This window comes from Myotis nattereri (assembly GCF_964212035.1).
Source record: "Myotis nattereri genome assembly, chromosome: 12".
In the NCBI taxonomy this organism is placed as follows: domain Eukaryota; kingdom Metazoa; phylum Chordata; class Mammalia; order Chiroptera; family Vespertilionidae; genus Myotis; species Myotis nattereri.
The window spans coordinates 34,660,218-34,687,705 of record NC_138087.1 but is presented as its reverse complement, the minus strand read 5'-3'; the positions used below and the strand labels follow the sequence as shown (position 1 = coordinate 34,687,705).

The following is a 27,488-nucleotide window of genomic DNA, read 5'->3' as shown; positions in this document are numbered from 1 at the left end:
TGATACTCACAGTACATTCTAAAAGAGGATAAGGATCTCATAAACTAATTCACAATGAGGGTCTGGTGACAAGTTAAAGTGTGGCCGATGTGGAAAGAGCTGGTGGTGGTGATGGTGAGGTAAGTGGAGGTTTTTATGCCTCCATCTCATATATTTATGTATTATTTGTTTTGGTGGCCAATCCCGAGTCCTGAAAATTGACTTTATTTTATATTTTTACTAGAGGCCCAGCATACATGAGGCACTAGAGGCCCATCTTCTGCCTGCTCGCCAGTCCCCACTGCCATGCCCTGGTTCGCCGTGGTTCCCCGTTTGCCAAGCTGCGATCGGAGCCTAAGGGCTGGGGGAGGGACCAAGAGGTCGACCGTTCTGCTTGGCTTGCCAGTCCCACACTGCTGCCACTCACCTCGGTTCGCTGTGGTTCCCTGGTCACAGAAGAGGGACCAAGAGGTCGCTGTTCCGCCCACTTGTGGAGGGTGGGGTGCAGGGGAGGGACCGAGAGGTGCTCAGTGTACCTCATAGTGACCAGTCATTTGGTCATCCTGGTTGTCACGGACACTGGCTTTTTATATACGTAGATTGGTTATTGCTAGTGTAGAAAAAATTATAATTTTTGCGTTGTCTCTCTTGAATCTTGCTATATCATTAAATTATTTTATTAGTGCAAGTGATTTTTCAGTTGATGCTCTTAGATTTTTTGTTATATTTGCAATTAATAAGCCACCCCCCCCAAAAAAAATACTTATCTTTTCTTTTCTTCTCTTAATTCATTGTCTATGAACTCTAGTACAATGGTCAAAGATAGTGATGAGAGTATATCCTCTTATTTCTCTAACAGAAATGCTTGTAATGATTCACCATTAAATATGATGTTTACTTTAGTTTTCTGATTCTCTCTACCAAATTAAGGAAGTATCATTCTCTTTCTGGCTTGCTAAGAACATTTTAAAAAATTATGCATGGGTGTTGAATTAATAAAAACACATTGGAAACTATTGAAACATTCAAATTGTTTTGCTCCGTTAATCTATTAATATAGTGAATTATATTAAAATACACTAATGAAAGTATATCTGGATAAATGTTACTTGGTTATGTTATATTATTCTGTATTATTCTTTTAATACTTTGCTGAATTCAATTTGCTAATATCTTACTAAGAATTTTTACATCTATATGTACTAGTATATGTGGGATTTGTCTGTGATTTTATCCCCCTTCCCATGATGTTCTTGTCTGATGTTTTATATTGAGGCAATGCTAATCTTGTTGAATGCATGCTTTTTCATTTTCCTATGATCTGGAGCAATTTAAATAATTCAGGAATTATCTGTTCTTTGTGAATTTGATAGAACAGTTTGGGACTGGTGCCTTTTAGGGGTAGTAGATAACATAACTTTTTCAATTTAAATTGTAGTTAGTGGCCTATTCAGATTTTCTAAACTCTTCTTGAATCCATTTTAATCACTCACATTTCTATTATAGCAGACCTCAGTAATTTTTGCTTGTGTAACACTGTATGTCCTTTAGGAAACTGATCTCCCATTTATAGTGGTCCCAGAGTGACTGTCAGTTTAGGTGCCCTTCCCATCATTTCATCACAGGGATGGACTCAAGATCCAAATAGGGCCAATTGGAATCTTCCCCTGGATTGATATATAGACATCAGAGGGGGAAATTTTCCTTTCCCCCACTTTAGTTCTTTTTAAATATTTTTTTTTATCAATTTCAGAGAGAGAAAGAGAGAGGGAGAGATAGAAATATCAACGATGAGAGAGAATCATTGATCAGCTGTCTCCTGCATGCACCCTGCTGGGGATTGAGCCCACAACCAGGCATGTGTGCTGTCCAGGAATCGAACCATGACCTCCTGGTTCATGGGTTGATGTTCAACCACTGAGCCACATTGGCTGGGCTCCCACTTTGGTTCTTAAAACTAGGAAGATGAGATATTGTGGCTGTAGGTGGCCATTTTCTCTGACACATGGATAGAACTTGCCTGACCTGAGAGAAGCTGAGCTATTTCAGATTTCTTTAGTTTTTATCTAATGTCTTTTCACTGTTCCAAAATCCCATCCAGGACACTGTATTACATGTGCTTCTCTTTGCTGTGAAAGTTTCTCAGACTTCCCTTCTTTTGATGACCTTGACAGTTTTGAGAAGTACTAGTCAAATATTGTAAAATGTCCCTCTGCTAGGAATTGTCTGATGTTTTTCTCATGATTTTAGGTTTTGAGGAAGAGGACAATAAAGGTAGTATCATTCTCAAGGGTACATATTATCAGGGGTACATATTATCAACATGCAGGAGACAGCTGATGCTAACCTTGACCATTGGTTGAGGTAGTATATGTCAGGTTTCTCAACTATAAAGTTAATTTTCCCCTTGCCATTCTGGACTCTTTGGAAGGAAATCGCTGTGTGCAGGCCACACTTAAGGAGAGGGGAGTTATGTTTCATCTCTGAGGGGGGAAACAAACACAATTTATTTTGAATTCTTCTGCAAGGGAGATTTGTTTCTTCTTAATTAATTAATTAATTCACGAGTGTATTTATTGAGTTATGATGGACTCATGGATATACTTTGGGTTATAATTCAATATTGCTTTACTTATTTTGTTGCTTAAATTGTTCCAGTTTTGGCCATTAGGAGATCTTTCCCTTGACTTCAGTGTCTTTTCAACATACCTTATTTTTGTGATTGGTGGCGGGGGGCGGGGGGGGGGGCAAGCTGAGGGTAGGTAGGTAGCACTTCCTTACTCTCTGCCACTGTAAGATGCTCCAGGCTTATCTTTTACATTTCTTGTTTCAGGCCTAGAATGAGTCATTTCTCCAAGGAGCCCTGCTTCATTTGATTGTAGATTAGTGTTAGAAACCAATATTTGAGTGCTGGAAGTTCTTGCTGCTACTGAAGTGTCATTGTTTCTGGGCCCTCTCTGCTGATGGAATAAGAAAATATATGTGTTTGGATAATCTGTAAGTTACACGCATAAGTAAATCTTTCTGTTCGTAACCGTTTATATTAAACTACACATGAACTCATAGTGATATCTCTAATCTACTTCCACATGGATCATTCTAGCTTGCTTCCCTTGCTTATCTGTCTGGACTCCCACCCTCCTTCATTCATTTCCTTAATTGTTCAATTACAGTATACAGGTATAACAGTATCAGAATTGTTAACCCATCCCCCCTGGTGTATAATTTTAACAACTGGAGTCCAGTGTTTATATATAGTTCCTTTTCCTTTTTTTTTTTTACAGACTCTACTTATTTTCAGAGTTCCTTAGGTCTGTACCTTTTCCCGTTTTCCCCATCTGCTTCAGCGAAGTTGTTTCACAGATTTGTAACACAGCAGATGGTTTTGTCACATTCTGCATAATGTCCTGGGACTTCCTTGACCTCCTAAATGATTTTTGTAATTTGCACACATTAAGATTCATTCTTTGTGCTGCATAATTCAATGGGCTTTGATAAATGCATAATATCATACAGAATAATTTCATAGCCCCCAAAGTCCCCTGTGTTTTATATATTCAAATATCCCTCTATTCCTCTGGAACTCCTGATAATCTTTATTGTCTAGTTTTGCCTTTTCCAGAATGTCATGTAGGGAGTCATACTATAGTATGTAGCCTTTGCATACTGTCTCCTTTCATTTAGTAATATGTCGTTAAGATTCATCTGTGTCTTTTCATGTTTGGTAGCTTAGTTTTTTTTTTTATTGCTGAATAATTTTCCATTGTATAGGTAGGTGTACCACAGTTTGTTTATCCATTCTTCTCTTGAAGGACATCTTGACTGTTTCCAATTTTTGGCTATTATGAATAAAGCTGCTGTAAATATTCATGCTTACATTTTGTGTAGACATAAGTTTTCACTTCAGTTATGTAAATAACTAGGACTATGATTGCTGGGTTGTATGATTAGACTATGTTTACCTTTGTAAGACACTGCCTAATTGTGTCCCAAAGTACCACTTTGCGAGTCCCCTGGAGCTTCCTCCTTGACAGCCACCATTGTTGCTTGAGGCTGGAACTGGCCTCACTTTGCCTTGTCCTGCTGGTCGCTCCAGACCCTTGAGCTCTGGCCTTCCACATCATGCACTGTGGGGTGCCGGCTGGCTGGCTGAAGGTGAGGGATACACTGGAGGAAAGTAAACTAGTGAATGTTGGAATAACCTGGTGGCTGTGCCTTCTTGCAGGTTGCTCAGACGAAGAGGGATGGTTGTGCGTCTGTGGGTTAGAGTCATATAAAGCTTACCCATTATTTTGGGGCTGTCTGTTAAGGATCTTGTACACACTGCTTGCGTCACCAGGCCTTGTGGCAAATATGAGGGTCTATGATCTTGGAATCCTTAGTTTGTCTTGACGCCTTGACATTTTGGGGAGTTTGATAATGCAGAGTTTAATTGTAATTAAATTCTTTTGAATCTCCTTCCCCACACTCCCTCACCCCGAGCACAACAACTGCGGTTTAAAAACTCAATTACACAGTCTTTAATCTTTATCTTAAATCCAGTTGGTAGCAGTATGTTTTCAGAGGCTATGCGTAAAACTAATATTTGTATCGGGTGTATTGCTGTTTGCTCATTCGGGCTCTTTATTGTGTTTTTCATAACGTATGTATCAAGGCAAGGTTAAGTAATTTTTTTCAAGCCCCAGACAAACAAACAAACAACACCCCCTGTCCCCTGCAAAAAAAAAAATACCATTTTTCATTCCCATCAGCAATGTATGTGTTCCTCTTACTTTGCATTCTCACCAGCATTTCGTATCATCAGTTTTTTGGATTTCAGCTATTCTAGTAGGTGTGTAGTAGATGTCATTATTGTTTTAATGTGCAATTCCCTAGTGACAAATAATGCTGAGCATCTTTTCATATGCATGCCCCCACCCCATCTGTATATTTTCTTTGGAGAGGTGCCTGTGCAGGTCTTTTGCCCATTTTTAATTGAATTGTTTTCTTACTGTTGAGTATATTTTGGATAACTATCCTTTATCAGATATGTCTTTTGCAAATATTTTCTCCCAGTGTAGATTGTCTTCTCATTCTTACACAGTGTCTTTTACGCAGCAGGCATTTTTAATTTAATGAAATCCAGCTTACAATTATTTATTTCATGGATTGTGCATTTAGTGCTGTATCTAAACCAAATTCATGTTGATTGTCTTCTTTGATATCTTCTAAGAGTTATATAATTTCACATTTAGGTCATATATATTTGGATTATTTTTTATGAAGGATATAAACTGTATCTAGATTCTTTTTTGACATGTGCATATCAAGTTGTTTCAGCACCATTTATTAAAATGACGACTACCTTTTCTTGATTGTATTATCTTTCACCTTTGTCAAAGATTAATTTACTATATTTTTGTGGGTCTGTTTTTGGGCTCTCTAGTCTATTCAATTTTTTTTAAATTAAATCTTTATTGTTCAGATTATTACAGTTGTTCCTATTTTTTCCCCCCCCAGCTCTCCTCCACCCGGTTCCCACCCCATCCTCCGCCCTCACCCCCCCCCCCCACTGTCCTCATCCATAGGTGCACGATTTTTGTCCAGTCTCTTCCCGCATCCCCCACACCCCTTTCCCCCCAAAGAATAGTCAGTCCACTCCCTTTCTATGCCCCTGATTCTATTATAATCACCAGTTTATTCTGTTCATCAGATTATTTATTCACTTGATTTTTAGATTCACTTGTCGATAGATGTGTATTTGTTGTTCATAATTTGTATCTTTACCTTTTTCTTCCTCTTCTTCTTAAAGGATACCTTTCAGCATTTCATATAATACTGGTTTGGTGGTGATGAACTCCTTTAGCTTTTCCTTATCTGTGAAGCTCTTTATCTGACCTTCAATTCTGAATGATAGCTTTGCTGGATAAGGTAATCTTGGTTGTAGGTTCTTGGTATTCATCACTTAGAATATTTCTTGCCACTCCCTTCTGGCCTGCAAAGTTTCTGTCTAGTCTATTCAATTAATATATTTGTTTATTCTTTTGCCCAACACACTGTCTTGATTATTATAGCTTTAGAGTAAGTCTTGTCGTCAGGTAATGTCAGTCCTCTGACTGTTCTTTTCCTTCAATGTTGTGTTGGCTATTCTGGGTCTTTTGCCTCTCATATCCTTTAGAATCAGTTTGTTGATACCTACAAAATCACTTGCGGGGATTTTGATTGGGATTGCATTGAATCCATAGATCAAGTTAGGAAGAACCAACATCATGACAATAACTATCAATGAAAATGAAATCTCTCTCCATATAGTTAGTTCTTTTATTTCATTAATCAAAGTTTTATAGTTTTCCTCATATAGATCTTATAAATATAGACAGCAATTTAATTTTGTATATTAGCCCTGTATCCTGCAACCTTGCTCTAACTGTTTATTAGTTATAAGGCTAGTTTGTTTTTACTTCTGATTTTCTACACAGACAATCATGTCATCGGCAAAGACAGTTTTTCTCCTTCCTTGTTAGTATGTATACCTTTTATTTCCTTCTCTTGTTTTATTTCAGTACCTAGCACTTCCAGTACTATGTGAAATAGGACTAGTGAGTGAGGACATCATTGCCTTCTTCCTAATCGTTGGAGAAAAGCATGTAGATTCTCACCATTAAGTATGACGTTAGATGTAGAATTTTATAGATGTTGTTTATCAAATTGAGGAAGTTTCTCTATTCCTAGTTTGCTGAGAGTTGTGGTTTTTAAAAAATTATAAATGGGTGTTGGATTTTGCCAAAAGCCTTTTCTTTGGTATCAGTTGTTATGCTCATGTGAATTTTTTTTTTCAGCTTGTTGGTATAGTGTAGGGGTTGGAGAATACCCAGCCTGCGGGCCATGTAAGCCTAGAGAAATCATTTGGTCTGGCCCTGCCAAGGCATTTAGAGGTGAGGTAATTAAGTGTTTGACCAAATATAGCAGGCTAATATTTAAGTTGATAATTTTGTATGGCCCTCAAATGATGTTATAAATGTCCAAATGGCCCTTGGCAGAAAAAAGATCCCCCACCCCTGGTGTAGTGAGTTATATTGAATTTTGTGGGTTTTTAAAAGTATTTTTTTGCTTAGGTAAAATTTATAAATGGTGAGAGACATAGATGTTCAGTTTGCAATTAGATGAATTTTATACATAGATCAGTCATGTAACTGACACTCCAATTAGAATATAGAACATTTTCTTTATCCCAGGATCATCCCCTTGTGTTCTGATTAATCTTCACCCATCTTAGGCAACCACCATTCTGACTTCTGTCACTTGAACTTCATAGAGACAATAGTGTTTGGTGTCTGGCTCTCATCATCAACATAATGTTATTTAGAATCAGTCACATTATTGCATGTATCAGTATTTTATTCTTTTTTATTGCTGAGTAGTATCCCATTGTATATTTGTTTTTTTTTAAGTTTAATTGTTTAAAGTATTATAATTCTATTGATGATCATTTCAATCATTTCCAGCCTTCAGCTATTTTCATTACAGCTACTATTAACATTTCTACTAGTCTTTTGGTGACTTTTGGGTAGGTATATATTTAGCTTTTATTTCTCTTGAGTAAATAGCTAGAAGTGGAATTGGGTAGATTTATATTTAACATTTTAAGAAAATGTTTTTTTATTTTTTCATTTTGATTCCGTTGTTAGCTTTTTAGCTCTATCTCTTTATATTGTTCTTTAAATGTTTGCTCTAGGCATTACACTATACATCATTAACTTATTACAGTCTGCTTAGAAGTAACATGGTACCACTTCACATAAAAAGAATTTCACAATAGCAACTCCTTCTTTCCTTGAGCTATTGTTATCATTTATTTTAAATCTATCTATGTAATAATTTTACCACACAGTGTCATTATTTTTGCTTTACATTGTCAGTTGTTTTTCACAGAAATTGAGAAGAAAGAAATTACCTTTTATTTGCACGGGCATATTTACCATACCCTATTCCTTCCCATTGATTCATGTTTCATCTGATATCATTTTCTTCTAATCTGGGGAACTTCTTTTAGCATCTATTGTTGTGCTAGTCTTCTGGCAATAGGTTCTTTAAGGTTTTATTATATCACCTCCAGTTTTTGAAGCTTATTTCCCTGGATATCAAATTTTGAGTTGAGTGTGTGTGTGTGTGTGTGTGTGTGTGTGTGTGTGTGTGAGAGAGAGAGAGAGAGAGAGAGAGAGAGTTTGTTTTGTCCCTCCCCCCCCCCCCCCCGCTGCCCCCCAGCACTTCAAAAATGTTATCACATTGTTTTCTGGCCTCCCTTCTTTTTCACAAGAAGGCAGCAATTGTTTGTATCCTTGTTTCTCTGTTTGCAATATATCGTATTTTTCTGGCTGTTCTTAAGATTTTTTCTTTATTTTTTAGTATTTTATTTTTATGACTCATAAAATATAATTTTTATATTTAATCCTGCTTTGGTTTACCCCTTTTCTTAGTTCTGTAAGTTTGTGTTTGTCACCAAATTTAGAAGATTAGCAACCATTTAATACTTTCCTGTCCCATTCTCTTCCCAATCCCCCTGAGAATTTAATTTCATGAATATTATTTTGCATGTAACTGAGGCTCTATTAACAATTTCAGCTTTTGTGTGTGTGTGTGTGTGTGTGTGTCTTTCTTCACATTGGATAATTTCTATTGATTTGTCTCTCAGTTTATTACCTCTTTCTTCTGAAGTCTGTTAAATCTATTCAGTAAAATTTTTATTTCAGATATGTACTTTTCTGTTGTAAAATTTCCACTTGTTTTTTTAAATAATATATACCTCTCCGCTGAAATCTACATCCGTTCACTCATTATATCCACTTTTTCCTTTTTATCCTTAAATATATTTATGCCAACTGCTTAAAATCAACATCTATAACTCAACATATGGTCATTCAGTGCCTTTTTCTATTAACATTTCTTTTTTTCTTTATTATAGATCACTATTTCCTGCTTATTTGCTTGTTTAATATTTTTTCTTTAATTGTGCTGGACTTGTGGATTATATGTTGTAAGGGAGACTGCATTATTTCATCACCCTTTAAAGAATGTTGAAAGAAAAAAAGATGTTGCATTTTGTTGTGTTAGGCTGTTAAATTACAGAGCTTTTTTGGTCCTGTCTAGATTGGTTTTACTCTCAGTTAGGGTGAGTCTATTTCAGTTTTGAAATAAGTCTTAGGGCATTTCTCTTACTCCAGGGTGTCCTCCTTACCTCTAAAGCCTTCCTGGTGTTTCAGCTGAATAATTTAGTTATTAAATATAGTTTCTTAACACTGTATGGGCTGGAAGCCAAATATCTTCAAGCACTTTAACTGAAAGTCGCACAACAGGTTATCTCTGCTAGACTTTGTGGAGTCACTTCTTGCATTTGTGCATTCAAGTTGCCAAGGACTCATGCTAAATTCCCATTTAAATTGATGTCCTCCCTCATGCCCAGGCATCTTTTACTTCTTCAATATTCAGCAGTTGGCCTGAATATTCCAACTCCTCAGAGGTCTGAAAGTCTGATTTCTGCTGTCAGTTCACTGGCACTCCTGCCATGCTTGGGTGCCCCACTTCCTCATCCCACAGCAGAAAGTCAGTGAACTTGATCATCGGGTTCACCTTGTCTATATCCTGTCCCAAAGATCACAGTACTATGCTGCATGTTGTTCAATGTCTGAAAACAGTTGCCTCCTCTTATTTATAGTTGCTTATGGCAAAAGGGCAAATCTGGCACTGTTTACTCTGTCATGGCTTTTTAAAAGTTACTGTTTTCTATAATTTCTATTGTGTACGTGTCATTGTCAGAAAGTAATCTCTAAGGATTTTTTATCTTTCCAATTTGAGGGTTTATATGTAGGAGTGCATGTGTGTGTGTGTGAAATGTCATATGTGATAAATTCTTGTAAACACTCCGTGGATGTTGGAAAAGTATTTGTGTTTTTTGCGTATTAAAGTTCCAAACTTGTCTACTCAAGTTTCTAAATTCTAAATCTAAATGAAGTAGTTATTCATTTCTTTTAAATTCTTACTTATTTTCTTATAACAGCTTTATTGAGATAGTTTATATACCATGCAATTCACCCATTTAAAATGTATAATTCAGTGGGATTTTAGTATATTCACAAAGTTGTGCAATCATCATCACAATCCGTTTTTATCATCTCCAAATTAAATCTCATATCTCTTAGCTATCATTCCTCAACCCTCCCATTTCTTCCAGATGTAGGAAGTCAGTAATTTGTTTTCCATTTCCATAGATTTACCTATTTTGGACTTTTCATATAAATGGGATTATATGTGTGTGTTTTTATGACTGGCTTCTTCAATCAAAATAATGTTTCTAAGGTTAATCCATGCTGTAGTATATATAACTACTTCATTCTTTTTTATGGCCAAATAATTCCATTGGATCAGTATCACATCTTGTTTAATCATTCACCAGTTGATGGATATTTGGGTTGTTTCCACCTTTTGGCTATTATGAATAATGCTGTGATAAGCATTTATGTACAAGTCTTTGTGTGCTCTTGCTGCCATTTCTCTTGGGTATATTATGAGAGCGGACTTGATGGGTCATATGATAATTCTATGTTTAAAATTTTAAGAAATTGCCAGACTTTTCTCCATAGTGGCTGCACCATTTTACATTCCCACTAATAGTGCCTATGGGTTCCAGTTTCTCCATATCCTTGCCAACACTTGTCATCTGTCTTTTTTATTATAGTCATCATTTTATTTTGACTGCTTGAGTTGTCAATTTGTAAGGTAGTTCTCTTAAGTTCTTCTGTCATGGTTCCGTAAATTACAGTTATTTATCAAAGAACTGTACTTCAGGCATTAGTAGTAAACAAGATAAACTCGGTCCCTTTCTCCACAGGGCTGTCAACTAATAAGTCAACAAAATTTGTGACTTAACAGTGAAAAGGAAACAGATATGTTAAAGTGGTGGAAGATAAGTTGAGTGGGTTCTCGTAGGAATAGCAGGATGAGCATTAAGTGGGAACTTTTAGAAATACAAATTCTCAGGCCCTAGCTCAGGTCTGCTAACTCAGAATCTCGGGTACCTAGAAATCTGTGTTTTACAAGCCCTTCAAGTGATTCTGATGTATGTTAAAGTTTGAGAACTACTGTTTTAAAACATTCTAATGCCTCAGTCCAGACCTCCAAAGCTTCTGATTTAATTGGTCTAGTGCAATGCTGGAGAAAATATATAACCTACATTATTTTAAAGTAACCTACATGATTCTAATATGCAGGTAGAAATGAGGAGCTGGTCTAGAGGGAGCAGAGAATGGGATAAGTTTGGAATTACTAGCAGATCCAGATGAAGCAAGGCTTTGAGAATTCAGCAGGTAAATCCCATGGTCTGATTTGTGTTTTAAAAAGATGTCCCTTTTTATTTAAAAAAGATGTCTCCAAGCCAAAAGGTGGAAAAACCCAAATATCTATGCACTGTTGAATGATTAAACAAAAGGTGGTTTGCAATTATACAAATAAACGAGGAAATTTTCTGTACATTACAGGGAATTATTTCTAGGGTATATTTTAAATGAAAAAAAAAAAGTAAGATGCAAAGCACTGTTTATAGTGGTCTATCTTTGTGTAAGAGAGGCATATAAATGTTGGTTTATATTTCCAGAGCAGTGGAAGTATAACTCAAAATCTAATAAAATTGTTGTCTCTGTGGTGAGCAAGATTTGGGGAGGCAAGGCGGAGAGAGGCAGAACTTTTTGTCAAGTTGCTTTGTTATATGGTGTTGACTTTGGAACTATGTAAATGTTTTATAAATAAAGTTGAATTTAAAAAGAATAAAAATAAATACCTATAAATTGGAACAAATGGACACAACTTTTATTAAGTTGATGCCAAAACTACACAAAGAATATCATTACTAGAAGTGACTTTAATGTGCAGTTTTTGTTTTTGTTTACACCCCTAGTTGGGTATATCCTAAGTACAAAAACCCACAAAAGAATATTAAATTACATTCAGTAGTCTTATTGTTTTAAATAATACTGGTATTGCTATTTTTTAAATATTATACGTCTATCATAGGATAAAGAAAGCAAGTAATTATGTTAGTATTAAAACAAAGATTTTTCATTTAAAAGAAAAAAGGTACATATAAAACGAGAAAAATTAATTAAACATTCTGTTTTCTTCACTTTGAAATGGAAATACCAGTATAATTTATTTTTTCTTTCAAAAACCAGTACATACTTCCTAACTTTGTCCTAACCTTCCTGACTCTGAAAGTCCTAAAAACAATAAAAATGCAGTAGCAATAGCATTCATAGTATTAAAATTGTTAAGTTTTAACTAAAAGGAGCCTGGGTTCTTTGGAAAAAATGGCTGATTGCAGGTTTAGGGTAAGAAATGTAATAAGATAAACTTGGAGCCTCTCATTGTACCAGGAAACAAACAAGCTATCAAAGACTAATGGGAAAAATCTAGACACCAGTAAAATAACAATAATTGCAATTCATTGACTCACATCTGATATGTAAAATTTCAAAATAATGCAAAACATAACAAGCAAACTCATGGTTCACTACTGCAGGATATTAGGTTGCCCACTTATCTGCAAATTGATAAATAAAAAGAAAGACTCAAGCATTTTTCCTGCCTTTCAAACTTTATTTCAGGGTAACCAAACAATTGATGAAAGTTCTTTATGGAAGAAGTCCAACTAATAAATGCAGAGGGAATGATAGAAATAGAAAATCACCAGTTTGCAACCCTGGTGGGCCTACGAACCATGTTTTTCAATGCATGTTAAAGCTGTAAAGTGAAAAGTTAATGGAGAATTTTATAATAGAGGGATCAGGCTGACACCACCCAATAAAACTTCTGATCACTTTGGCATCTATAAAAGAAATGACCAGACATTACATGCCTTATGATATGATATGATATGATATGATATGATATAATAGAAAATACATGCATTACCTGAAGTAGTCTTAGCTATGATAGCAATATTTAATATAATGAAGTGTATTTATCAGTTTGCCCTCCAACCCGCCCCCCCCCACACTGACATACATACATGTATACATACATACACATAGGTTAACTGAGACCAAGAGGAAGCAGTCTGCCAAATCCAAAATGTCAGTAAAATCTATAGGACAAATCTACAAGACAAATGACTCAGTATCTTCAAAACTCTATGTCATAGAAACTAATATATCTGTACAATGGAATATTATTCAACAATAGACATTACTGCTACAATGTGGATGAGCTAAAGTGAAAGAAGCCAATCACAAAGGACTAAATATCGTCTGAGTCCATTTTATTTATTTATTTGTTTGTTTATTTATTGAAAGAGGAAGAGAGAGAGAGAGATAATTTATAAAGACAGAAAATTGAGGTTGCTTACAGCTGGGGCAGATGACAGGACTTGGGAGATGATGATTAAGGAGTAGAAAACCTAGCCTTTCATCATAGAAAGTTTGAAAACTCTATCTGTATAATGTAAATATTCTCAATTTGGTAAATAACTTACCCTATTCATATATACCATGGCTATATTTTTATCATCTGTTAGGTACACTGAGGATTTCTAATCCTTTTTTCATGAATTTTTTCCCCCTAAATGTTTTCTAGCCCAGTTATGTCACCTCAATAAAATGAAGTGCCTTAATGTAAAAATTGTTTGGGCCTCAGAGCTACTAGAGTTTGATGCTTTCAATAGCAGTAAGTTGAACTGCCTCAGGGGTACAATTTTCCTTCAGGGAAGCTTTCCTGAGATTTCTGAATTGGACTCCTAAGACCTGACTTGCCATTGTCTCACCATCGCCTTTGGTTTTGGCTTTTAGCTTCCAACTTGAAGCTCCAACTCTTTAGCTCATAGGTTTCTTTCTTCCTCCCTCCCTCCCTCCCTCCCTCCCTCCCTTCCTTCCTTCCTTGTTTGTTTTTAAAATCTTTATTGTTGAGAGTATTACAGGTGTTCCCTCCCCCCCCCCCCCCATTGTTCTCCTTCACCTGATTCCAGCCCCGGCCCCAGGCCTTCACCAACCTATTGTCTGTGTCCCTAGGTAATGCATATATGCAAATAAGATCTTTGGTTAGCCCTAACTGGTTTGGCTCAGTGGATAAAGTGTCAGCCTATGGACTGAAGGGTCCCAGGTTCCATTCCAGTCAAGAGCATGTACCTTGGTTGCGGGCACATCTCCAGTAGGGGGTGTGCAGGAGGCAGCTGATTGATATTTCTCTCTCATCGATGTTTCTAACTCTCTATCCCTCTCCCTTCCTCTCTGTAAAAAAATCAATAAAATATATTTAAAAAAAGGATCTTTGGTTAATCTCTTCCTACCCCACCTACCCCCTTCCCTCTGAGATTCATCAGTCTGTTCCATGTTTCCATGCCTCTGCTTCTATTTTATTCATCAGTTTACTAGTATTTTGTTCATTAGATTCCTTGTTCATTTATTTTGATTTTTAGATACAATTGTTGATAGATATGTATATATTGCTATTTTATTTTTTATATTTTTTATTTCTTCTCCTTCTTCTCCTCCTCCTCCTCCTCCTTCTCCTCCTCCTCCTCCTCCTTCTTCGTCTTCTCCTCCTCCTCCTCCTCCTCCTCCTCCTCCTCCTCCTCCTCCTCCTCCTCCTTCTCATCCTCCTCCTTCCTCTTCTTCTTCCTCGTCCTCTTCCTCTTCTTAAATAACATCCTTAAATATTTCATGTAATACTGGTTTAGTGGTGATGAACTCCTTTAGCTTTTTCTTTTCTGTGAAGCTCTTTATCTGACCTTCAATTTTGAATGATAGCTTTGCTGGGTAGAGTAATCTTGGTTGTAGGTCCTTGCTGTTCTTCACTTTGAATATTTCTTGCCACTCCCTTCTTGCCTGCAAAGTTTCTATTGAGAAATCAGCTGACAGTTGTATGGATGCTCCCTTGTAGGTAACTAACTGCTTTTCTCTTGCTGCTTTTAAGATTCTCTCTTTGTCTTTAACCCTTGGCATTTTCATTATGATGTGTCTTGGTATGGGCCTCTTTGAGATCCTCTTGTTTGGGACTCTCTGTGCTTCCTGGACTTGTAAGTCTATTTCTTTCACCACGTAGGGGAAGTTTTCTGTCATTATTTCTTCAGGTAGATTTTAATATCTTTCTCTCTCTCTTTTCCTTCTGGCACCCCTATAATGCAAATGTTGATATGCTTGAAGTTGTCCCAGAGGCTCCTTACACTATCGTCATATTTTTGGATTCTTTTTTCTTTTTGATCTTCAAATTGGGTGTTTTTTGCTTCCTCATATTCCAAATCGTTGATTTGATTCTCAGCATCATCTACTCTATTGTTGATTCCCTGTAAATTATTCTTCATTTCAGTTAGCATATCCTTCATTTCTGACTGGACCTTTTCCATGTCTTTGAAATTCTCACTAAAATCCTTGAAAGTCACACTAAGTCCCTTGAAGCTCTCATTAAGATCCTTGAGAAATCTTATAATCATTGTTTTGAACTCTGTATCCAGTAGTTTTCTTGCTTCCATTTTATTTCGGTCTTTTTCTGGAGATTTCTTCTGTTCTTATATTTGTGACATATTTCTTTGTCTCCAGATTTTGCTTCCCTGTGGTTGTTTCATAGACAGAGCTGCTATGTCTCCTGGAATTGGTAGAGTGGCCTTGTGTAGTAGGTATTCTGTAGGGCCCAGTAATTCAGCTTCCCCAGTCACCTGATCTGAACACTTTAGGTGCACCTCTGTGTGCTCTGTGTGCACAGTCTTGTAATTGAGTCTTGAATACTGTTGGCATCCCTGGGAGGAATTGACCTCCAGGCTAATTGGCTGTGAATACCAGCTGCAACTACAATTGAAGAACTGCTGTGCAGGAGATACTCCTATGGAGCAGGACTTACTGCAGTGGGGCTTTGGTGCTTACTGAGTCTGTCCCTTGAGTGTGTTGCTTGTGGATGTGTAGAGTTGTAATCTGGTATGATCTGAAGCTGCCCACCTGGTGTACTTGTTCTGGGGCCTCCTGTAAGGTGCAAAGTCAGCCACTGCCTAGGGCCACTCCACAGGAACTACAAAGCTATCTTCAGATGGCTACTTGTATTGGACTGCAAAGTGCCCAGGTGAGGCCAAGCTGTGACACAAGGCAGGCTGGTGCTAGTGCTGAGTCTGGGGCCTCTTATTGATAGGTATGAGGCATGCTGACATCAGCTGCTGCTTGTTTGAGAGATTTTAGGAATGTCTGAAGCCTGATCCATGACAGGCTATTCATATGGGAAAGCTGCTGCAAACAGCTTGGGAGGGGGTGCAAATTGGGTGATTTTTGGTCTCAGGGAATCACCAGGGTGGAGCAAACAGTGTGAGCCACACTAATGGAAACTCAGATATGGCTGCCTGTTACCTCTGCGATGGGGGAGGTCTCAACACAGGAACGATGACTCCTGTGAAGCACCCTGTCTGGTAGAAAGTTGCCCACAAGTTCCTGTTTTGATATCAGACAATCCAGCTCCTCCCCATATATCCCTGAATTCCCCTCCCCACAGCCATTGCCCCAGCACTGGAGCCCAGAGGGATCGAGTCTGAGTAAGTCCATGCACTGGTCCTTTTAAGAGGGACTGCCTGGGTCTCCAGCAGTCTCCCTGTCACTCAGCTACAATACCCCTCGGTTTTTATACCCCAAAATTTTGGGGACTTCTCTTCCCAGATCTGGAACCCTGGGCTAGGGATCTGGTGTGGGGCAGGGACCCCTTGCTTCTCACGGGAGGCCTCCACAGCGGAGTTATTCCTTCTGATTAAAAACATGCCACATGTGGGTGTCGGACCATCCCATTCCATGTCTCTGCCCCTCCTGCTAGTCTCAATGTATTTTCTTCTTTACTTCTCTAGTTATAGGATTTCCATTTAGCCAGATTTCAGGTGGTTCTGAATGATGGTTATTCTGTATTTTAGTTGTAATTTTGATGTGGTTGTGGGAGGCGGTGAGTACTGGCATTTACCTATGCCATCATCTTGGTTCTCCTAGTACTCTTTAGTAGCTCATAGGTTTCTACTTTTCCCATTCTGCCTTCCTATTTCTCTTCCAATGTTACTTGGAATCAAGCCAGAATGTTCAATTTTTTTCAAACTCTTCCCTTGGGAACTTCAACGAATACCTTTTCCTCTCGTGGGAATATTGCTTCATTGTCTTTTTTAGAACCAAAAGTATAGCAACTTGTTCTCTCACTTTGTTCTAGGCAGCTTAAAAATAACATTTTTTGATATTTGCTGTAAAATTTCTATGTGCAAAGCTGTATGCTATTTGCTTGACACACATCTCACTGAGAGGTAGGTTTGTTATTATCTTCACAGGGTCACATAGGATTGTAGAGCTGATAAGTGGCAGAGCCAGGATCTTACCATAAGATAGGCATAGAGTCCAACTATCAAGTCCTTTCCTTGCATGTTTGACAAATACATCATGTTTTTTTTTATGAAAAAGTAAGGTTATTCTTTCTGTTTTATTTTCAACACCTGTAAGAAAACATCTGATAGTAGTCTTTTGGTGAGGGAATAATTTTGGCCTCAGAAAAAAATGGCTGCGAACTTTCAGCTGAATTTTTAAAGAATCAAAGAGGCAGATTCTTTTTTTTAATGAAGTTACAATTCATACCTTTTAGGCTCCCATCTTAAACATTCTTTGATCCATAGCTTTGAGAGCATTTTCGGTAGTTTATCCACATCCAGTTAGCACTTCATCAGTTGGAAGTTAAACATGACTAATATATAAAATGTTAAGTAATCAGTCTTGGTACCCATCTCTAGGATATAGCCAATATTAAAACGTCTTCATTTTCTACAATAAAAGAACCATTTAGCTTTCTAATTTCATGTTTAATATCAGTTCTTTATCCTTCATGTAACTGCTTGAGAATTCTGAGTGCTGCTTCTAAAAAATATCTTTTGATAATCTTATTAAAGGTTTATTAAAACATAGAGAAATAGTCCTGGCTGGTGTTGCACAGTGGTTAGAGTGTCAGCCCAAGCACTAAAAGATTGTGGGTTCAGTTCCAGATCAATGTGTCTCTCTCACATCGATGTTTCTCTATCTCTCTGTCTCACTCTCTCTCTCCTCCAATGGAAAAAATGTCCTTGGGTGAGGATTAACAACAACAAACAGATATATGTTCATTTGTGCTCTTTAATTTACATTAAAAAAATAAGATGACTTTTCTTGTGTTGCTTTGGAAGAAAATTGATGACGTCAGATTTCTGTCCCTGCTTAGCATTTATTTCTGTGAATTGCTAGAAGCTTTAAAAACTGAAAGTTCTTTCATCAGGGGGAAGGGGATATTGAATTTGTAATATCTATTTGGATATTGTCAACCCCCTCCAACATGACAACATAATTCTTTACATATCTATTAAATAGAAAAAGGTAGAACTCCAAATAAGAAAAATAGCAAGAAAAAAACACACAACACAACCAAAAGACATGCTTGGTTAATTTTCCACAAAATTATCATGAACTGTATCTATTCCTTGGCCTTATGTAACTAACACCATTTGGCTTCCCTGTTGCAAAAGGAAAAGTCAAGGTAATTTTGGATCCAGTTAGCCAAAGAGATTAGTTTGATTCTAAAATATATATGACCCAGACTTCTAAACTCTGTTCTTATACCAATTTGGTAACTCAAAGAGAAAATTATCTAGAATCTAAGCTTACAGGGAAAAACAAACCTTGAAGGACTAATGAACTATGGGGAGATATTTCAGTCTGAGAAGTGCAATTACTTTCAAATGAACTTGGATTTGAGAAATTAAACTAAGAGAAATAAAAGAATTTTCAGATGTGTCATCCTAAAATGACTAGCCATTTAGAATTTTTAACCTAAAACTCTCCTTTTCAAAGAAAAATACAAAGGAGATGGATATGTAACTTCAATTCAGAGAAAATTGTCATGGAATATCCATTTAAAAGATATGTAAGAGGAGATATATATAATACTTTCAACAATAAAGAATTTAAATTAAAAAAAAAGGTATGTTAGAATGAGAGGACATAGGAAAATGTCAAACTCTTGGCTATCTAGAACCAAATTGAGTTGATATGGGGGTGAAGTCAGAGAAAGAATTCCAGTCCAATGATGTATCATTGCTATAAATTGCTCTCAAAAAGCTGGTTCACAAAATTCCAGGCCAGAGGATGGCTTTAATGGGAAATTTGAAAACAGTCCTACTCTCTACAATTAATGCTGTCAGCTCATTCTCTGAGTGAATGTAGCAATATAGTTTTGTTTTTGTTTTATTGCTTAAAGTATTACAAAGAGTATTATATAGAGTATTATATATGTCTCCTTTTCTTTCCTCCCCTTGACCTTCCCCTAGCCTCCCATCCCCCCCAGTGTCTTGTGTCCATTGGGCAATATAGTTTTAAAGTGAAATAAAAATACATAGGACAGTGCCTGGCACAGAATCAGTACCCAAAGTCTTTTCCCTTTTTGGTGGCAAATGGACAATTAGGCCACTTTCAATCTTATTAAAAGCTATTAAATGGTGATGGAAGGAGACTTGACTTGGAGTGTGAACACACAATACAATTTACAGATGATATATTGTGGAATTGTACCCCTGAAACTATATAAATTTATTAAGCAATGTCACTCCAATAAATTCAATAAAAATTAATTAATTACTTTTTAAAAAGCTATTGAACTTACAAAGTACAGTGAAGGGGGTCTTTCCAGATTGTGTCATGTCCCTGTTTTCTCTGAGGATACAAGTGACAACCAGGGTACCTAGAAAGAGTCTCTGACAGAGTCTGAATATCAGACTAAGAGGTTCTAGTTGGTCCTTCATGAATTTTGTGGTTTTGTGTGTGCATGTGTGTTCAGGACCTAATAGCTCGCCATGTCATCACTTTCCTTTTTAGCAAACCAGTTCAACATCTGTAGTTCACTTACGTTATACCAGGTTCTGTCCCCAGCACTGGAATTAGAAAGATGAGTAAGACATGAGCCAGGCCCTCTACGAGTTTAGAGTCTAGGAGGGACAATTAGACGTAGGAAGACATCACCCAGGTTTTATAGTGTGATAAGTATAATAATCATGATACAAAAGCAGCCCTGGCATATGTTGCTCAGTGGTTAGAGTGTCAGTCCGTGGACCCAAAGGGTTGTGGGTTCAATTCCCAGTCAAGGGCATGTACCTCAGTTAAAGGTTTGATTCCTGGCCCCGGTTTGGGCACATGCAGGAGGCAATCAATCAATGTGTCTCCCTCACATCGATATTTCTCTCTCTCTCTCTGCCCCTCCCTTCCACTCACTCTAAAAAAAAAAAAAAATCAGCCTGGCCAGTGTTGCTCAGTGGTTGAGCATCAACCTATGAACCAGGAGGTCATGGTTCGATTCCCGGTCAGGGCACATGCCCAAGTAGGGGGTGTGTAGGAGGCAGCTGATCAATGATTCTCTCTCATCCATGTTTCTACCTCTCTATGCCTCTCCCTACCTCTCTGAAATTAATAAAAACATTTAAAAAAATCGATGGAAAAATATCGTTGGGGTAGGATTAACAACAACAACAAAAAGATGCTGAAGCAGCCACAGGAATTTAGAGGTACCACCAAACTCAAATTGGAGATCAAGGATAGCTTCCTAGTACAAGTGGTGCCCGACCTCTCAACTCTCTTAGCCACAAAATGAAGATTTGAATGCCTGCTTCGAAGGACTTTTGCAAGGAGTAATTAAGATATATATGTAAAGCACTTAGCAGAGTCCTGCTATATACTAAACACTTGGAAAGTTGTGATAAAGATGATGATGATTTATGATGATGATCCATCAAGTTAGAGACAACAGCCCTAGCCAGTTTGGCTCAGTGGTTGGAGCATCATCTCTCAGACTGAAGGGTCCTGGGTTTGATTCTGGTCAAGGGCACCTACCTCAGTTGTAGGCTCCATCCCCGGCCCCGGTCGTGGCGCATGTGGGAGGCAACCAATCAATGTGTGTCTCTCATGTTGATGTTTTCCTCTCTCTGTCTTTCCCCTTCTCTTCCACTCAGTCTAAAAATCAATGGAAAAAATATCCTTGGGTGAGGATTAACAAAACAAAAAAGTTAGAGGCAACAGCTGAAAAAATAGAAGTTCTTTTAATACTTGGACTTCACACTAATCCCAGGTAATCCCTTTTATTGAAAAGGTAGCCTAGAAATTGTTAATAGCATCATTAATAAAAATGTCCTTCACAAAGGTATAGCTAAAAGCCAAAGCCTGCATTCTATTCTAATACATACCTCAAAATAGAATTAACTCCAACCTGAAATATCAGAAACACTGATGGAAAAAGCTTAATTGTTATAGAATTGTTTAAACCTTTATAGCCTTCAACACATATAACTTTGTTACATGAGCTAAATAAGCATTTTCCTGAGAACAGAGAAGTGATTAGGAGGAAAGTTAAGAAGTAAATGACTCAATGTGCTTGATTTTAGGAAGTTAATTAATCTTTCTATAAGAAATCTGTATTAGTTGTCTAGCGCCACAATAATGCTACATAAAAAGCAATAATAAAACTTTAATAAATTAATACAACAATAAATCTTTACCCAGCTCATGAGTCTGTGAGATTCAGCTGACATGAACTGCATTCATCTGATCTTGCCTGGCTTGCTTATACATCTGTGGTCAACTGTAAGTTGGCTAGGTGCTTCTGATGGTCCTGACTGGGCATGCTCACATTTCTAGGCATTTCCTGGCTCTTGGCTGATCTAGGATGGTCTCAGTTGGGTTGACTGGGATTAGTAGGGTGACTTAGGCTAGCCAAGGTACAGAGAAGGAGCAATCCTGGGCATGCAAATACTTTTCAAGCCTTTACTTGTATCCTATTTGCTAATATCTCATTGCCAAATCAAGTCACTTGATGGATTTTGGAGCCAGACTGGGGAAAGCATTACAAAGTTACAAGACAAAGGGTATGGATGAGGGAGAGGTTAAGAATTAGGGTCATTTTTACAATATTACAGTTTTCCCTTTGGCCAAAATTATTCAAATATTTCAATCGCAGAATATGCTCAAAAAGTCTCATCCAATCATGGAAGCAAGCTCAAAATCCAGGTTCTCAGGAGCTACATCAGATCCAGGTGTGATTCCTCTTGATGCAGAGACTTATAAACTAAAAGGACAGGTTACCTGCTTCTGTCTTTAATGGGAAATTTGGAAACCCTTCCAACCCAAACCATCTCCCCCCCCCCACCCCCCCGCCCCACACACACACACACATACAGTGGGGCATTTTGTTGTTTGCTGATTATACTTCAATAAAAATGCAAAAAAAAAAAGAAAGAAAGAAAGAAAAGAGCTGCACAAGTGCTTTTTAAGGTCCTGCTGTATCACTTTTTCTAGCATCCTATTGGCCAAAGCAAGTCACACGACCAGACCCAGCATAAGGGTGGAGGTCACTGAAACAGACATTGTGGAAGGCACTGAGAGGAGAGGATAAAGAACAGTAGCCACATTTTTCGCTCTACCACAGAATCCACGCAGGGAGGCCCAACGGCACACCTAGAATTAAGATATTGTAGTCTTCATTACGCTGTCTTTAATGTTTCATCCCAGATTCATTACACTGCAGGCCTCTAGAATAAATCTGAAGAAGCTAATTCACCTTCCAGTAAGCCTAGTCGCAAAAAGAATTTTGACTTAGTTTGTGATTTTTCTTTGAAGATGGTTTGGGTTGGGATGATCAGCATCTATGTCTTAAAGACAGGTAATTGTATCTCTGCATGGTTACTCTTCTTTCTAACAATGTAGCTCACAGCTTAAAGGGGAAGCTAGATGCTTCAGGAACAAGGAAATTACCGCTGCCCCCTCACCTTTCATTTATTTTTTAATTACAAAAATAGCATCTATTGAACACTGAAATAATACGGGAGTATACAAAGTTAAAATGGAACGTCTCCTTCTTTTCCCTTAGCTATCTCAGCCCCAGAGATAACCACTATTATACTGTGGCATGATTACCTCTATAGCTTTTATTTCTAACATATATAAACATGTATACACTTCACTTATAATTTTGTTTTGTTTTGTTTCTGCACAAATGGGAATGACCTTGCATCCAATTATTCAATTTCATTCATGCCTCCCTCTGATGGACATTATCTTAGTTTGGGTTTGCCTCAAATCAGAGTTTGAATAAACGACTTGGGGCCAGGTAGTTTTTTTCTATTCCTCCCTCCCTTCCTTCCTTCCTTCCTTCCTTCCTTCCTTCCTTCCTTCCTTCCTTCCTTCCTTCAATAACCACCAGAGGCTTGCCCCGATGACAGTGACTGGTGCCCCGCCTTGATCTGGCGCTCCTGCTCACCTGCTCCACCATCCCACGGCAGCCGATGCCTGCCATGTTCTGTGCTCTGCCGCCTACTGCCAATGCCCGCTATGTTCCACATGCTCCCCCTGGTGGTCAGCACACATCATAGCGACCGGTTGTTCAGTTGTTTCACTGTTCGGTCTATTTGCATATTAGGGTTTTATATATGTAGATTAGCTCATCTTTAGTGATCTCCATCCTTGTGATACAGTTGGCTCTCATTCACATAGTTGTATTCTGTAATGTTACTGTGAACACTGAATTAGCAAATACTGAACTGTCGCTCCTCGGGGGAACACAAGGCTAGGTTTCTGCGAGTCACTGGTCACATTTTCAACTGATCAATACATACCTGGTTTTATGTATGTTTCTGTTTAAAGACACCTTGTTCAATATAATTATTGATTCATTAATATGAAGTCATGGCCAATAGCACTATAACTCATGCCTAAATGAAGATTTTCTAACATAGATGAGTTCTCCGTAAGGCATATCACAGCCTTTCTACACTTAGGAACACTAGGACAGCACTTCAACACTACATTTGGGGGTCAGTTAAATGGCAAAATCACCTAGAAAAAGCACAAAAATGTGAAAAACATGGCACCAAATAGACTGCGAGAAGGACACATCATTTGCAGCATGAGAGTTGAAACAAGAAGGCAGAGCATTGCCCATGCACCTCAGCTGGGAATGTGTGCTGTCAGACAACTCAGGTCCTTTTTACTACTCATGTCAGCAAATGGCTCCAAAAGCTTTGTCAGTATTGATTTCAGAGCTACAAATAAATTTTAGCTAATGGATGAATTTGTAAATTGAGACTCCTCATATAGTAAGGAGGGACTGTGTGTTAGACAGAATGGTAAGGCATGACTCTTTCCCTTTAAACATACTCTTACCCTTAACATTGCTCTCTGGCCCATCCTATTACTGGAAAAGTGAAAGTTGGTTGGGACAAGAGGCAAGGTGAAGGGAGAACTCTGCAGTCCCATCTCTAATAATAAAAGCATAATATACAAATCGCCCGAACGGCCGAACAGCGGAATGACCTTCCGGATGACCTTCCAGATGAAGCTGGGGCTGTGAGGGTCTACTCTTGCACGAATTTCATGCAAAGGGCCTCTAGTATATACATAACCTTCTGAAGCCTAAAGTCTTTATAAGATTGTTTCAGCTCTCACTTTCTGTGTTTGTTTTTGATGGAGACTTCTTTCCAAGTCATACAGAAACAGTATATTGACTCTCACTGCTATTATGTCTAGAGAGAAGACTATCCTAAGTCTTGGTTTGATATAAATTACGGTGGAGAGAAATGCAAATATCAACAACAAAACAGGCAAAGTTTGTCAGAAGGAATTTCAAGGGCGGGGGGGGGGGGGACTCAGTTAAATTTATATGCAATTGTATTAAATTAGAATTTTCTGAAATGCAGCAGAAATTATATTAGTTATTAATCATCTTGATGTTAGCCATTCTATTGTCCTCAACTGGGGTCTGCTCAATTTTTGCTATTTGTGCAAGGTAGTGACATCCTCTCCCCTGAGGAAAACAAAATGGCAAGAAAAGATAAAAACTGTTTATATTCCTATTCTGGATAAATTCCAATCTGAATGAATTCCAATCCTGTTGAGTCATTTAACTTTCTCAGTTTAGTTCTCACAGAGTTAACTCAGGAATGTCGTACAACCTCATCATAAATGATAATCTATATCTCTCCCAAATTACGGTCATTCATGTACACCGTACTTTAGTGTACCCCAGCTTTTGTCTCCAAGTGCTAATATCTCGTCTCTAATGTCTTTTAGCTTTTAGGCATGTCATCATACTAGTAAGAATGTCCAAACCTGTAGGGAATTTTTATAAAAATTTGAGCCAACAAAAAGGATACACTTGGAAGCAAGATCTGAGATAAGTGCTTCTGAGAATAACAGTTTGCAGGTTTGGGGGGTTTTATTTTTATGCTTGAGATTAAGGGGGGATATAAGGAAGAGTACATGAGGATAGGAAGAAGCTAAATCAGGGATGAGATACAAGATAGTTAAGATTATATGCACTTTTGGAGGAGGTCATGTGGAAATCAGATTACAGAGTGGTTAAACTTTTGTGCTCTCTTAAGGGTAGTTAATTCTTTCTTTTTAAATAAAATCTACATTATATATTTGTTGTTTCATTAAACTCCATATCCACAACTATATTGATGCACAGAAACAATGGACAAAGCTTGCCTACGGCAAAGATAAAGCTTTTACTAAAAAAGTTACAAGCCTGGGGTGTGACTCCCACCATGACCTGCTCAGTTAGGAATTTATGATCAGATTATCCTGTGAGGTTACTTTCTGTAGAACTCCTTTTTTTTTGTCCACAGGCTTAAGTACAGTAGATCCTCGGATTACGTCGGAGATCCGTTCCTACAGCGCGACGTAACGCTGTAAGTCTGAACCCACCTACATCAGCACCTACGTCACTCACATGGAGCACATGCACAGCAGTAATGAAGTGAAACAGTAAAAAAAATTTAAAAGAAAGATAACAATTCCTGACCTTTACTTGTGGTAAGTAAATAATAAAAAACATAAAGCACATATGTACATACATCAAAATGACGGAACTTTTTTTAAAATAAATAAATGGTAGATTTATTTATTAACCATGAAATGACATACGTCGAGTCCAACGTAACTCAAGGACTGTCTGTAGTCCACTATCAGGCATAAATGTTTTCTGCCCTACTCGCACTAAAAATGTAATTAATCCTATATAATAAAAGCCTAATATAAAAATTGCTCCCTCAGGCAGTTGTTCGACTGGGAGTTTGACCGCTAGCTATGATATGTGCTGACCACCAGGGGGCGGTGTGGAACATGGCGGGTGTCGGCGATGCAGCGCTGGCAGCAGGCGGCAGTGGAGGTGCTGCCGGCCCTGATGGGCCCCAATGAGAGTGGGATGGCAACGGGATGGGGGAGCAGGTGAGCAAGTGACACCAGGTCAAGGTGGGTGTGAGCAGGGGTGTGATGGCCCTGCCAATCACCCCACAGACTGCTACCACAGGCGGCATTGCGGGGGCAGGGCTGCCGCCTGGATCCCAGGTGCTGAGGAAGGTGGGCAGGGGGCCTGGCCCTGATTGATTGCCCTGCAGGCAGGATGGTGGAGCAGGTGAGGGAGCAGCAAGATGGGGTGTATTGACAGAAACACTGTACTGACTCTCACTGCTATTATGTCTAGAGAAAGGACTATTCTAAGTCTTGGTTTGGTATAAATTACTGTGGAGAGAAATGCAAATATCAACAACAAAATAGGCAAAGTTTGTGAGAAGGAATTTCAAGGGGGGGCGCAGTTAAATTTATATGCAATTATATTAAATTAGAATTTTCTGAAATGCAACAGAAATTATATTAGCTATTAGTCATCTTGATGGGGGCTGCGGAGCTGTGAGGCTGGGGGCATGAGCTGGGGCCCGATCTCTGCAGTCCACCCCGAGGGACCCCACCCGTGCATGAATTCATGCACCGGGCCTCTAGTGTAATTAATAAAAGCCCAGTACCTTTTACAACATTAATTTGTAATATCATCAACCAATATTAATCATTGATGTTATCCCAGGCACTGGGCTGGGCCCAAAGTCACAATTGTCTTTTTCACTTTAGGAAGCTGAATCAACATTCAAATCTGGGCCCAGGTGACCTCAAAACGTCTGCAGTTTATAATTCACCAAGATGTATCGTTCGTAAAACAAGTGACATTATTAAATTGGGATTAACTATGTTTGGAATAAGAAATGTGGCTTAAGAATGGATATAGTATCAACCATCCTATATTTCCTCTGAAGAGTAGAAATTATTCCACCTCTGAGATCAACTTCACTTTCTTCGGTCAGGCATTTAATCCCTCTGTTTCTAACTTTATTCATTTGTGAAATGAGGGTGTTGGACTAGACAACCTGTGTTAAGATTTTTATCCCCCTTTTTAGTGACTTTATTCAGAACTGGGTATATTTTGAAACTGGTAAATAGAGATACTTCAAAGACCATAATGTTCATTAAGAGTCTAGGGCAGTGATGGTGAAGCTATGACAATCATTTTTTTTGTTGATTTTTTTGTTAAATGGCGTTTAAATATATAAAATAAATATCAAAAATATAAATGTTTGTTTCACTATGGTTGCAAATATCAAAAAATTTCTATGTGTGACACGGCACCAGAGTTAAGTTAGGGTTTTTCAAAAT

The 27,488-nt window shown here is 37.9% G+C and overlaps 1 protein-coding gene across 1 annotated transcript in view; it reads left to right on the top strand.

Moving 5' to 3' along the window:
• The window catches only part of RCL1 (RNA terminal phosphate cyclase like 1), a 118,727-nt gene extending 92,908 nt beyond the window's left edge, over window positions 1-25,819 (top strand). Inside the window, exon 9 of the mRNA XM_081103424.1 lies at window positions 25,631-25,819. Coding sequence (XP_080959550.1) covers window positions 25,631-25,697 — 67 coding nt within the window. The 3' untranslated portion in view covers window positions 25,698-25,819. The remainder of the gene's footprint in view (window positions 1-25,630) is intronic.
• Window positions 25,820-27,488: the final 1,669 nt, after the last annotated feature.